This window comes from Chrysochloris asiatica, unplaced genomic scaffold (genome assembly GCF_000296735.1).
Source record: "Chrysochloris asiatica unplaced genomic scaffold, ChrAsi1.0 scaffold00003, whole genome shotgun sequence".
Taxonomy (NCBI): domain Eukaryota; kingdom Metazoa; phylum Chordata; class Mammalia; order Afrosoricida; family Chrysochloridae; genus Chrysochloris; species Chrysochloris asiatica.
Window position 1 is genome coordinate 23,081,860 of NW_006408521.1, and position 15,183 is coordinate 23,097,042.

Below are 15,183 nucleotides of genomic sequence, written 5' to 3' on the forward strand. Positions count from 1 at the left end.
GATAATAATCAATGTAATGAAACAAGCTATATGAATGGTTGAATGTGAAGCTGATGATGTGCCCTGTAAACTTGCACTCAATCCAAAATAAAAACATTTAATTAAAAAAAAACAAACACTGAGTTACATAATTTAAAAACATGCTATGTGGGTTACATTTTATATGTATCTACCCACTCCTCAATTAACAACATGGTTAGGTTTCAAAGAGCAGGCCATTATTCAAAAATCATCATTATTCAACAATGGAGGATGACCACATCAGATCACAAACGTGAAGACAACTACATCAAATTCTATCATCACATAACTGCCAAATCACTGAGAATCCTGACCTACCTAAGGTGACACCCAACCCTAACCATCACAGCCAGCATTACTCTCATCTCACACCTCAGTGTTCGTTTCTGCTGGTATAGGTCATAAAGGTGCAAGACAGTTTGATAATGGACTTTTTTTTTACTATCCAACAAAATGTTGGGTAACAAGACAGTTGATAAGTCAAGGACTAGGTGTATAATGAAATAGATACAAAAAACAATCCATTTATAACACTTGGACTAGATTCCCTGAACGAGCTATGATTAACATAACCACATATGACTTCACATACCCATTTGTTATTGTTGTTACATGCTGTCTAATCAGTTCCAACTCATAATGACCCTGTATAGTGCATAGGGTTTCCAAGGTTTTTAAATCTTTACCTCATTTTCCTGCTAGTGGGTTCAAGCTGCCAACCTTGAGGCTCGCAGTCCTTGCTTATTCTAAGGAGCCACAGTACTCCTCTTACATATCCATAGATCTCTTGAAAGTGTTCAAGAGCAGAGATGTCAGTTTGAAGACTAAGATGTGCCTGACCCAAGCCATGGTATTTTCAATAACCTCACACACACAGGAAAGTTGGAACAATGAATGAGAAAGATCAAAGAATAATTGATGCAACTGAGTTACAGTATTAGAGAAAAAAGTACCATGGACTACCAGAAAAACAAAGCTGTCTGGATAGAAGTACAGTCCTCGATAGAAGAATGTTCCATAGAAGCCAAGATGATGAAGCTACATCTCATACTTCAGACATACTATCAGGAGGGACCAGTACATGAAGAAGGACATCATGCTAGGTAAAGTGGAGGGTCACCAAAGAAGAGGAAGACCTCAACAGGATTAACTGGCACAGTGGCAGCAGCAACAGGCTCAAGTGTAACAGCTATTGTGAGCACGGTGCAGGACTGGGTAGTGTTCTGTTCTATTGGACAAAGTGTTACTATGAGTTGGAACCAACCTGACAGCACCTAACAACAAGATCTGATTTTATGACAAACGATTTAAGGCAAGGGTGCGTCGTTGCTTTAGGAACATAATACTAATTAAAGTTTTACTTTAATAATGTCATCACTCTACACTTTTCCCCACCCAGACATTTTAGTGCTAAAAGAAGAATGAGTGAGTCATGGCCTGATAACAGGACTGTTCCAGGCTGCCCCTATAGCCAGAGTCACTAGGTTTCTCCTATCAGGCCATATAGATTATCAATAAAAACAATCCTCAGATAATCAGAACTTGGTGTATAATTTTATATAGACTGAAAATGGTTACAGTGTGCTGTCTAACCTACTTAACCTCTCAGTAACAATTGCAGGTTTAGAAAAGTCAGATAACCTTTCTAGAAAACGTTTCCTGGTAATGTGAAATTGAAAACAAAAATTCCTCCCAGATATGAGCATGGTAAATCAAATGCCATGACTGTGCCCCACCTCAATCTGATCTAAAAGAACAGTGACTCATAGGGTGAGGGAAAAAGGATTTCAGCACCAACTGAACTCAAACAGAATGCAAACAGATCAAGAATCTTTAATGCTAGCACTTATTATAAAAAGAATTTATCAATATTTTCCCCAAACGTTTTTCAAACAAAGATCTAACTACTTAATTTCTCCCAAAAGTAATACTAAAAGTATGTAACATTTTAATAATAATGACTCATTCATATTATCTGGATTGCTATTTACAAGTATTAAAAAGAAATCTGATTTTATTAGATTTTAGAAATTCAAAACTAAACATATTTATGGCAATAAAAAGCATTCAAAATATTTTGAAATATATTTTTCCCTAAAATTATAAGAGGAAAGGAAATGCTCGAGGGTAGAAAGCTATGTAAATACAGTATGGATTTTGATGCTGTATGCACTTAGCAGCATAGTAGCTGTGTAACTTAAAAATGTATCCCCTGCCATGCAGACATAAAGAGATGAGGAAACTATGACCTGAAAAATGTAACTATCGCCAAGATATATTAAGTTAAAAAAGCACACCACTAAACCATTTGTATTATGCTCTACTATTACATAAAAAAAGGGAAGGAAAATAGGTAAATAGTTTATATAAGTTTAATTTAAGCAAATAAAAATACATAAATTATTTTATCTTGTTAAGTGCTGTTGAGTCAGTTCCAACTTACAGCAACCCTTTATAGGGTTTCCGAGGAGCAGCTAATGGGTTTGAACCAAACTGATAACCTTGTGGCTCAAACTGACCTTGCAGTCCAGCACATTATCCTGCAGCACCATATATAAAATATCCCTGGAAGCATACTTTAGAAACCAGTAACATTGGTTGTCTCTGGGAAGGAGAACTTAGGCTCAGAAACAGGGATGGATGGGAAGCTTTTCACTGTGTATTCTCAAGAACCCTTTGAGTTTCAAACCTTGTAAATGTGTTACCTGTTCAAAAATAAAATAATTTCTTTAAAAAAAGAATCTCTAATTTGCAAACAGAGTGGTGATGGTTGCACAACATGATGAAAGTATAATTAATATGACTGAACTGTACATGTAAAAAATGCTGCTGAAATGGTTAAAATACTAATTTCCAAAAGTAGAAATGAACTTGTAAGAAAAAAAAAGAAAGAAACGAAGGAGAGAGTCTTGGCTTCAACAGCAGGCAGGTTTATTGAGAGTAAACCTGGGAGGGGGTACTCTTAAGTCTCCAAAGGAGACCAAGACTCCGTCTGTTCTCTTCCAGACTGGAGTATTTAAAGGCCCTGTGGTTTGGGTACAGTTCTGGCGAATTTACAATGGGCAGGGATATGGAGACTTGGGCGGGGGTATTTGCAATGCCATTTTGTTGATCAGGCTCAAGGTCCTTCAGAACTCAACTGAAACCTGGTGATGATATTGAGCAAACCAAGGTTAACATACCAAATTTGTGAGCATCTCATGTGTGTGCATCAATCCAATGAACAGCATCTATTTACTGAGCAACTACAATATTCAAAGTATTATGTTGGGCTCCATCAAAGATACAAAAATAAATATAACACAGACCTTATCTTCAAAAAAGCTTATTTAGCATGAAAAACACCTGCCTAAGTTAGCCTTAATATGTCCTGGTAGCATGGTGGGTTACGCGTTGGGCTGCTAACTGCACAGTCAGCAGTTCAGAGCCACCAGCTTTCTGCTCCCAGAAAAATTTACAGCCTCAAAAACCGTATGTAGGGTCTCTACGAGTAGGAACTGACTTAACAGCATGCAGCAGCAGCAAGTTAAATTTAACTGCCCAATATTTATAAATACCCAAAAAATGCCCCAAAATATCATGGAATCTTAACAGTATTCACAGAAATAATGCTGTGAGTTACAAGCAATAGAAAATTCCAAAAATACTAAATTGAAAATGATGTATTTACATCTCTAAGTCAATTTCAATACTCACCAGCAATTTTGAGGTGTGCGTGGAAATGTTTATGAGTCAGCAGGGGCTCTGGTAACTCTCCTAAAAACATCTTCAGCAAGGTGGCAACATCATTTGAGTGAAATACCCCTGATTCCAAGTCAATATCCACTCCATTATTGAGAGCATCCCTTAAAATCTGTTGCCGGACACTATTCCCTGGTACTCGAAACAAACCCTCAACTCGCAAGTCTGCTTGGCACAGCAAAAGATAAAGCAAAAAGATAATGATTAAAATAATTAGTCTATTATTTTAATAGTCAATACTTTATATTGAAAAAGTTTCACCTACTGATATTGAGTCCATTCTGATACAGTGACCGGACAGGACAGAGCAGAACTTCTCCCCAGGGTTTCCAAGACTGTCCATGTTTACAAGAGAAGACTGCCACATCTTTCTACAGCAGAACAGCCAGTGGTTCAAACTGCTGAACTTTCATTAGCAGCCCAACGCTTAACTCACTGCACTACCAGGACACCTTTATAAAAGCCTTGAGGGAGGGTTTTACTCCTTTTCCCAGAGTTCTTCAGAATCAACGAGTCCTCTGAGGGGACATGTCTAAGCATCCCTGAGCACCTGGAGGTCTCCCAGACTGAAAGATGATCTTCCCAGGATTCACTCCAGCTGTTAAAGTACATATGGAGTCCTGTTGTGGCGCTGTAGTATGAGCACTAGACTTCAAGCCACAGATTGGCAGTTCAAACCCTGCTGCTCCTCAGAAACCCTATACATGGAGGGTCACTATGAGTCTGAACCCACTTGATGGCACATAACAACAACAACAACAGAGATACATATAGAGACTGCATTTAACCCAGTCAGTGGTTAGAATGCACTTGAAAAATAAGTTGGAAGAAAAGTCAAGTCTCTCGAAATCCCTCTTCCTCTTGGTAGTCCAGACTTTGCTTGGAGGCATTAAGTTCATCTGTGCAAATGTGTTGTACCTATAAACTGTTTTCCTGACTCAAAATGAATTTAGGGATCCAGGAATTAAAACTCTAACCTGTCATAACAACTTTCAGACTAAGAGATTATCCCATTTCATTGGGTTATCCCAATGAAACTATTCTTCCCCAAAACTAGGTTTACATCAATCTAAAGGGTTAAAAAGAAAAGCACGCAGTACAGTACAGTTTGGGTCTGTTCTGTGAAAGAGAGCTCATGTTTTCAGCATAGGTACTTACTTGTCTTGGTATAACTCCCTAATTCAGAGGCCCAAATTAAAATGCCTACAGGGCCAGGCAGATAATAGTAAATGTATGAACAGGAACCACATCAAACTCCCTAACTGTGCTCTAGAGTGGAAGTGGGACCCAAGGATGCAAGGAGATCTTCCTGTTATCAAAAAAAGCTGAAAAGCTAGGCTCTCCTCATTAAAACACTGAGAAGTAATTGTATTTTTATTTTAACCTTTTACAAACTAAATAAAACACAAATGCCCATGACTCAAGCCTGTCAATTTGCAACCTCTGCTCTGGTAGCACAATGTCCCACATAGAATAAACCATAAGTAAGTGTATGTGTTGAATTTATCAAGAAAATGTTTTCTTATATTTTGGCAACCATAAGACTATCATGTCACATAAAGTCAGCTGTATTAAACATTTAGGGCAATGACATAGCCAGTATGACTACTAAGACATGAAATTGGAAATAAATGAAGAATACATATTAATCATAAAATTCTGGAGATGAAAAGTATGTATCTTTGGTGATAAATCATGCTCCCTTGAGTAACTATTACAATTCTTTAGGGGTCACGTATTTTTCCAAAAGAAGTATCTCTGGGTTAAGGAGAAAATGTGGTTTCATAGGTACTATTTTTATCCCCTTGAGAGTATAAAGCAAATCATATATGAAATAAAATTTTTTTAAATCTATTTAGATACATGCCACCTGAAATTTCTGTTAGTTTCTTTGTTGATGGACAATTGGCAGCTACTTTCCTAACTGAATGCGTTAGCGCTCACTAGAGAACGGACACCTTCACTAAGCAAAGAACAACATTTTGAGTAGTCTTACGTTTGTGTAGATATTCAATCAGTTGGTATATCTGGGCAATGCCTTCCTCTGTAAGTGGAGATCCAAATACCACACCTTTTTCTGAAAAAAAAAACACATATGATAGGGTAGGGCTATATTTACTCAAATAGAATTTTATCACACTGAAATCCACTCAAACATCCTGTTTTACATTTCAGCAAATGTTTGCACAGAGTCAATAAACATCATAAAGCTGCTCTATGATGGGAGGCCTGTGTTGAGAGCCTCTCAACAACTGTGTTTCCCAATTCATGAATTGTTTTCTCCTGTAATAAACCTCTGTGCTTTTCATTAAATAAAAAAAAATAAAAAATAAACCATAAAGCTGAAGTACACCACAACAAGCAATCAGAAGAACTCTCAATTAACTCTCTCCAAGTCTAGTATTAGACTATAGATTCCTTGAAGGTAAAACCATCTTCTTGCTTATGTAATGATGCCTAGTATGCTGATATTTAATTTAAAAACAAACAAAAGTCAGAATTTAAGAGCCATAATTGTCAAAACATCACAGATTATCCACTACAGTTAGCACAGAGTCTCATCTGTTATATTCCAACTTTTTTTCTATCTCAATGATTTCTTTATACTTAATAAAGCAATGCCACAATTTGTTTATTTCATGGGAATGGTTATTTCTTTTGGGTGATTTGTTGACATCTGCCTTACCAAATCATTCCATGGAATGAAAACATTTGAGAATCACTGCGATTCTTCAACATTCAAGTTCTATTTACTGTACTTTTCAGCAGTGTAACTTTTTTTCATATGTTATTTTACTGTACAGCCCATGAAAATAAATAGCCCCATAACCAGTTCATCTCTTAGAGGCTGAATATACATGTTTGTGGGAAAACTCTATTAGCTTTTCATTCTATGCATACTTTACTTGAATTATTTTTTTAATTTAGATGGCTTTTATCATTTTTATAACTATTATTATGAAAATGATAAACCTAAGCCCCTCAATTAAGAATGTGCAGATTTAAGAGTGAAGCCCTTGGGAACACGGAGACCAACCCACTTTCACAGTCACCTCCTACCTTTCCGCTTGAGAGACATTAGAGACCGGAAGAAGCCTGATCCTGGGCCAGCCCCACCAGGCAACTTAAGGTCTACTTCCCCCATCAGCTGAGCCAACTCCATTCCAGGTAGATCAATAAGCCTTGTGATATTGCTGACAACCAACTCGGTGAACACCTCAGGTTTTTCATGTCGGAGCTTCTCCACAAAGAAGTCAGGGTTGAAAATAACGGGTTGACCTCGAAGGGAAGAGTCATTGCAGATAACAAAATTGCAGATGGCACCTCTGAAAATAAAAGGAAACATGGAAGAATCTTTGGGGGGATTATTTTTGTATGTGTTTCTCATGCCCTGTCAACCATACAATTATTCAGCTTTCTGTGTGTCAATCTACATATCAGTCTTTTGAAAAACCTGATCCTCAATCTGCTGACTGCAGAAAAGAAGACAATTTGGGTTTTACGGCTCTTTAGTTGTCATTGTTGTTGTTAAGCATAGCGACCCTGTATAGGATTTAGGTTGCTGTTGTTGTTGTTAGTGCCTTCAGGTTGATTCTGACTCACAGCAACCCTGCATAGGGTTGTCAAGGAGGGGCTGGTGAGTTTGAATTGCCAACCTTGTGGTTCAAATCAACTTGTGGTTGAAATCAACTTGCAGTTCAATGCTTATCCTACAGCACCACACCGGGACTCCAGGGTTTAGGTTACAGACATCGTAATAAAACATATCTAGGAGTTTAGTTTGATGAAAAGACACCCAATAACCTCTATGATTTGACCTGAATTTGCCTCTTAATTTTAGGTATATACCCTAGGAAGACATAGATCACTAATAAGTTGCCAGGTCCCATGTTGTTCTTGTTGCTGTTCAATGCCGTGAAGTTACTTCCTACTCATATAAGCCCTGTATAGAGAGGGGTAGCAGTCAAGTCTTAGCCTACATTTTAACAAGATCTCCAGGGAATCACCTGAGGATCTTATTCAAATGTAGTAGATTCTAATTCAGTACATCTGGGGTCAAAAGGCAAATTCTTCTGTGCAGGGGGACAAACTAGGATGAGCCAGTTGAAAGCTCCGCAAACAGACCACATCTTCTATTTAAAGTCAAATCTTGAAATATAATTGTTAAACACCTTAAGCAACTTCAGATCTGCAGTTGTGACTCTTAACACAGCAGTGAGTGATCATTAAATGACGTTTTTCCTGGGAACACAGCCAGCATTGACCAGTACTGGCCAGGCAGTGCTAACCTGCTGCCAGCACTACATCCAGGCCAGTCTCAAAAAGAACAGAAACCACCTTGCAAGACGCATGAGACTATCTAAGGGGGCTTTGAAAAGCTCATGGAAAATAGAACTAAAAGATAATGAAACTTTTCTAGGAACTTTTTGAAGCTCATCTAAGGTCTCAAATTACAGCTAAGAAGTGTACTAACAATTCGGAAATAGTCTACCCTACCCATAGGGTGCTCTGGTTCCTGGAAAATGTTTCCTTATGATCAGCCCCGTTTAATTGAGTTAGCGGCCCTTGGATTCTCTTATAACCAAAAAGCTTCCACTTCTATTTGAAATAAAACAAACTCACTGCCACCGAATCTATTCTGACTCACAGTGACCCTCTATAGGGTGTCTGAGACTACAAATCTTTAGGGATACAGAAGGCCTCATCTTTCTCTGAGAAACGGTTGGTGGGTTTTGAACCTCCAACCTTGTGGTTAACCCAATGCCTAACTCACAGTGCCACAAGGGTTTCTTTCACTTCTTACAGCTATATAATGTCAATATTGATTTACTTTGCTCAGACTCAGAAAAAAGTTTTCTTTTAAAATCCTTCAATTCTGGATGCCTCTGATCCATCCTATAAATTCAACCTTTACTCAAACAGGTTGTTCTCTGTAGGCACCTTGGAAAAATTCTGTATAATTGCTTCTAATTTCACTCTATCACTAAATGATACCAAGCAGATATGTGCTATTGGCCCTTGATCTTAAACTGGTTTCCCATTCCTACATTATGTTGGACTATACTCCTGGCAGAATGTATTTTGACTATCAAAAATACTTTCTTCCTTATTCTTTGTTTTTCAATGCCTGACTACTATAACCCTTTTTATTTTTAAAATATTGTTACATGTATTATTATTATTATATCTCTTTTAGCAGACACAAATCACTTTCTTTTATCCATTATCAATAACTATAATGGTTTGTTCTAATTATCACAAGTCACTTATTATACAAGTCATCACAGTTCAGTCAGGCAAAGTTGAAGTTCATCTGACTCATACAAATATTTCCACAACAAAAACAATCACAACTTAAAGGTCTTTTACTACACCCTGGATGCCAAAGCCAGGATTCTAGGGAAAATGACACTCTATAAATATAATCTAAAACACTTTGTCAGTACTACATGGATCATTTTTTATAACAGTATAATGAAAGCAAGACATGGGTAAACTTTAAAGTTCATCGTCACGTCCTTGGAAAGTGATTACATAATTTTAATCAGCAGTCCACTCTTCAGCTGGTGGATATTTGGTACTAAGTGTCGTTATGCTCAACAGAAACACTGCCCCATCCTTCACCAGCCTCACAGCTGTTATTACACTTGAGCCCACTGGTTGCTAGATTCTTTTTTCTCTAAAAGGATAATGTACTATGAGAATTCACATAAAATTTCAAAAATATGAATACGTGTTCTCAAACCAGTCACTTAATCATTTCACAGAATTCACATCACTAGTAATTCTGAACAGATTTACTTCAAATTAATTCTGAAATATAAACATGAACAGTATCCATTGTATTTCTGAAGCAGAAATACATATACACATAAACCTGCTGTTATTATTGTTAAGTGCCCTCGGGTTAGTCCGATTCATAGCAACTCTGTAGGGTTTTCGAGAAGCAGCTGGTGGGTTTGAACCGCTGAACCTTGCAGTAGGATATAAGTTCAATACTTATCCTATAATGCTATATCCGGACACAAAAATTTACACGCCTTATTTTGTTAATATGCAGAACAAGACTCAGTTAAGATTCCTACATCACAGCTGACTGGTCTGCACTAAGTAAGATAGGCACAGGTGAGAAAGTAGGTTCTAGAAGCACAAACTCTTGTTTCTCAACAGAATCCTTCCTATCTAGTCATCAGCCCCAAACTAATTCCTGAACAGATGGGCCACAGATGAGACTCAATAGCTCCGGATGCCCCTAGATAATTACAAGGAATACAAAAAACAGAGACCTTGGGAGTGAGTCCTAAACACACAACAAATACTTTAGCAATCTGTTTCGTTTCCCTCTACTCCTTTTCTCTCCGTCCTTCCCATGTTCTTTCCCTTTTTGTTATGCTCCATTTTAATGTCTTTCACCTAGTTCTTTTTTACCTCTTCCTAATTTTTCCTAAGTGGAGAGCATTTAGTAATATATTTTCTAATATAAAAAAGACACAGTGGATTATTTTTTTAAGTGATCTCCATATTATAAAACCCATTAATTTCTTTCCAAAGAGTAAACAATGCCACAATATAAATCTAATAATATCAAGAAACATATCTAACAACTTGTAGACTTTGTTTTAATATTACTTATCTAAGGCTAGAAAAAAAAAGATAACTTCAAGCAAAAATAACTTTCTACTCTACAATATTTTATTTAAAAACAAACTAAGATTGTTCAAGTTTTAAAAAATTATTTTCTTACATAACTGCTGAAAGCTTCTGATGAGGCATTGGTACATCCAAGAGACAGAGAAAAAAGCTTTCTCCTTGTTTGTCTTGACAAAGAAACCCTCCTCTCCCTGCCCCAGCACAGCCCACACAAATTCCAGACATGTTATAGGACACAGAACACATTATGGGGCCTGAAAGGCAGTAGTTATTAGGACTCTGAGCACTCATCTACATGTAGGAACAAAATAGAAATTTAAAACTGTACCAATTTGCCAAGGTGTAGCTAGAGCTCAACGACAGATTCCCATATGCAGTAAAAGCTGTTTTAGATGAAATAAGTACATAATATAAAAATAAAACGACAAACAGTTTTACAAGATGGGAGGAGGGGTGATCCCTACCTCACATCACACACAAAAATCAATTCTAGACAGACTAAAGACCTAAAGATGAGAAACCAAACTTAAAACTTTCAGAAAACAGCGCAGAAGGATAAATGAGATACTTGGACAGCTTCTTAAAGAAGACACAAAAAATACAATTCATAGAGAAAAGACTGTTATATATAGCTCATTAAAACTTAAAACTCTGTACAACAAAATCTATCAACAAAAAAGCCAGTCATTGTGTCTCTGGAGATGGGGACTGGATAAGAGTAACAGAATGTAGGAGAGAAACTTTTCATTACATGCACTTTTATATTTTCTGGATTTTTTTAATCAAGTGAAATTATTGCTCATTCATTATTAATAAATAAACTTAAAATGTAAAAGTATTAATAAAATAAAAGTCATAGACTAGAAAAAGACATTGCCATGCATATAACTGGACTCCTGGTGTGGTCCTGTGGGCTGATGTGCTGGACTGCAAGGTCAGTTTGAACCACAGGGTTGGCAGTTCAAGTAGCCGCTCCTTGGAAACACTATACAGGGTCCCCATGGGTCAGAACCAACTTGACAGCAGCTAACAAATAACTAATATTCCAAATTTTAAAATAAAATTGATAAGAAATGACATTCAACAGGCAAGGATATAATCTAGTAATTCACAGAGGAGGGGTCCTTAATGACTAATAAATATCTGAAATGAAGCACAACCTCAAATTATCTGGTTAGAACAAATTTTAAAACACAGTAAGTTAGCTTTCTCTACCATCATCTTGGCAAAATTTTTAAATTTTAGGCTATATCTTTTTTATTCTTAGTTTGTTAGAAATCTATTTTAAAATCATGAGTCAATGATTTATCAAATACTGCTTGTGTTTCTACTGACAATCACATGATTTTTCTCTTTTGTTTTGTTAATGTGGTCAATTATATGGATGGATTTTCTAATGCTAAATCTAGCTTTCATCTCAGGAACAAAGCTAACTTTGTTACCCTGTACTATCCTCTTTATATACTTGGTGAGTTTGGTTTGAATCTGTTTAAATTTCTCTATATATACTCCTAAGTAAGACTGGCCTAAAACTCTTTCTTATAATATCTTCACTGTATTTTGTTATCAAGGTTGTGCTGGTCTTATAAAGTCCATTGAGGAGTGTCTTGTTTTCCCATTTTGTAAAGAAGTTCACGTGATATTTGTGTTATTTCTTCCCTAATGTTTGATCAAACTGGCTGATAAACCCATCTGGACCTACTTTACTTTGTAGGTAAGTTTTTAATTATTTATTCACTTATTTTGTGTTACAGAAAATTCAAATTTTCATTTCATCTTTATATTAACTTTGGTAAATTGTATATTTCTTTCGATTGTGTGGATCATGACAAGCTATGAACAACATTGCAAAGTAAGAATATTCTGGAACACTTAATTGTGCTCATGAGGAATCTATACCTGGACCATGACGAAGTTGTTCGAACAGAACATGGGAACACTGAATGGTTTAAAATTAAGAAAGGTGTGCGAGGGAGTGATTAACTTTTCAGCCTAGGAGCAGAGGTCCCTGGGACCATCAAAGGAGAAGAACGGAGAGCGGGACCCTACCCAGAGAAGCAGTGATGCCTGAGATGGAGGCAGACATGATGACGAGGAGAGATGGAACAGTTGGGGACTTCAGACATAGAGAGGAGAGGGGCTGTGTGCTGATGACCAGGGGCAGGCTTGTAGTTAGTGTATACCCTTTGGTTGGTTGATGATGCATGAAGGGGATTGTAACCATAGCAATGAAATGATATACGATAGGATGAATGTAAAACTAATGTTCTCCCATGTAAACAATCACATAATTCACAATAATACATTAAAAAAAAGAAGAAAAAAAGTGTGGGACAAGGTTGTATTCTTTCACCATATTTAATCAACCTGTATGCTAAGCAAATAATCTGAGAAACTGGGTTATAGGAAGAAAAACATGGCATCAGGATTGGAGGAAGACTCATTAACAACCTGTGATATGCAGCTGATACAACCTTGCTTGCTGAAAGCGAAGAGGACTTAAAACATTTACTGATGAAGATCAAAGAGCACAGCCTTCGGTATGGATTGCATCTCAATGTAAAGAAAACAAAAATCCTCACCACTGGACCAATAAACAACATTCTTATCAACAGAGAAAAGATTAAAGTTGTCAAAGACTTCATTTTTCTTGGATCAACTACCAACACTCACAGAAGCAGCAGTCAAGAAATCAAATGATGTATTGCATTAGGCAAATCTGCTGCACAAGATCTTTTTAAAGTGCTGAAGAGCAAAGATGTCAGCTTGAGGACTAAGGTGCGCCTGACCCAAGCAACGGTATTTTCAATAACCTCATATGCATGCGAAAGCTGGACAGTGAATAAGGAAGACCGTAGAAAAATGTATGCTTTTGAGTTATGGTATTAGAGGAGAGTATTGCAAGTGCCATGGGCTGTCAAAAAAAACCAATAGATCCGTTTTGGAAGAAATGCAGCCAGAGTGCTCCTTAAGAGGCCAAGATGGCCAAACTTCATCTCTCATACTTTAGACATATTGTCAGGAGGGACCAGTCGCTGGAGAAGGACATTATGTTTGGTAAGGTGGAGGGTCGGAAAAAAAGAGGAAGACCCCCAACGAGATGGAATGGCCAAGTGGCAGCATCAATGAACTCAAGCGTGGCAACAGTAGTGAGGTTGGCCCAGGATCAGGCAGTGTGGCGTTCTTCTGTACGTAATGTCACCATGAGTCGGTGCCAACTCAATGGCACCTAACAACAACAACAAGACTTTATCTATTTCACTTAAATTTTCAAACTTTACTGGCATACAGTTTATACTATTCTCTTGTGATTTTTTTTTTTTTAATTAAAGACCTTTACTGTTTGCTTCTAAATTAGCGTGATATATTAGTACATTTATTAATTTTTGATGTACTAAGATAAGACTAAGGAGCTCTGGTAGCGTAGTGGTTACGAATTGGGCTGCGAACCTTAAGGTCAGCGGTTCGAAACTACCAGCCGCTCCGCGGGAGAAAGATAAGGCTTTCTACTCCCGTAAAGATTTACACCCTTGGAAACCCTGTACAGGGTCGCTATGGGTCGGAACCGACTCCACGGCACTTAACAACAACAACAACAACAAGATAGACTTACACACAAGTAGTTTTTCTATCATTAGAACTGTAGATACTTTGTCTTCATTGGACCATTACAAGTGCGTACTCAAGCAATAGTTGAACAAATGTTAGGCTGGAATTCATACATATTATTAATTCTTAATGAATTCAACGAAACTAAATTTTTAGAAAATATTTAGGACGAAAGATGAAAATATTCACAAACACAGATGTAAAACCGGTATCAATTTACCAGGAAAAAGTGACTTGTGTAATACTGTGAATGGCAAGAAAAATGGGTTTCTGTTTAGAATATTTTTGAGTATCTTTTTTTTTTCTCCCAGGCAAATGTAAACAGGAAAAAAGTCTCACATGGTAGATGTCTCTTATTATGGTTAAAATGATAACTATATCCTGGATTTATTTCAAATCCAGCCAAATAAAATGCATAAATATGAGTACTGCTTTAAAACATATTTCCACTGAAGTTAGATTTTATGGAGAAAATAGTGAATGGTGTAGAAAACATCAAAAGCAGATGGAACATGTTCAACCATTTCAAGTGGTAGCATATGATCAAAAACTAATGGTACTGAAGGAAGAAGTCCAAGCTGCACTGAAATCAAGGCAAAAATCAAGGCTCCCGGAACTGACACAATACACACTGAAATATTTCAAAAAACTGATGAAGCCCTGAAGATGCAGCTATCTTGTCAACTGACTGTAAGTGATCCATATTTGAAAACAAGAGAGACAATCCAATAGAATGTAGAAATCATCAAACAATATCATTAAAACCACATGTAAGGAAAATTTGCTAAAGATCATTCAAAAATGGTTGCAGCAGTATATAAACATTGAACTGCCAAAAATTCAAGTCAGATTCAGAAGAAGACATGGAACTAGAGACATCATTGTGGCATCAGATGGATCTTCAATTTAAGCAGAGAATATCACAAAGATGGTTATTTGTGCCCTTGTGATCATTTTTTAATGTCTCAAGGTTCTGTAACAATGTCCCTCTTTGTTCCTGATACTAGTAATTTGTATTTTCTCTTTTTTACTTTTTTTTGTTTTAAGGTTTTTATTGTGGATTGAGTGAAAGTTTACAGGGCACATCATCTGTTTCACATTCAGCCATTCATATGACTTATTTCATTACATTGATTACAATCCCCTCCATACATCATCAGT

General features: G+C 36.8%; 1 protein-coding gene across 1 annotated transcript in view; it reads right to left on the reverse strand.

Moving 5' to 3' along the window:
* Positions 1–15,183, reverse strand: part of ARHGAP19 (Rho GTPase activating protein 19) — a 142,244-nt gene that overhangs the window by 101,335 nt on the left and 25,726 nt on the right. Inside the window, exons 2-4 of the mRNA XM_006831456.1 lie at positions 6,823–7,088; positions 5,759–5,839; positions 3,718–3,927 (exon numbers count right to left, since the gene is read on the reverse strand). Of these exons, the coding sequence (XP_006831519.1) occupies positions 3,718–3,927; positions 5,759–5,839; positions 6,823–6,925 (394 nt within the window). The 5' untranslated portion in view covers positions 6,926–7,088. The remainder of the gene's footprint in view (positions 1–3,717; positions 3,928–5,758; positions 5,840–6,822; positions 7,089–15,183) is intronic.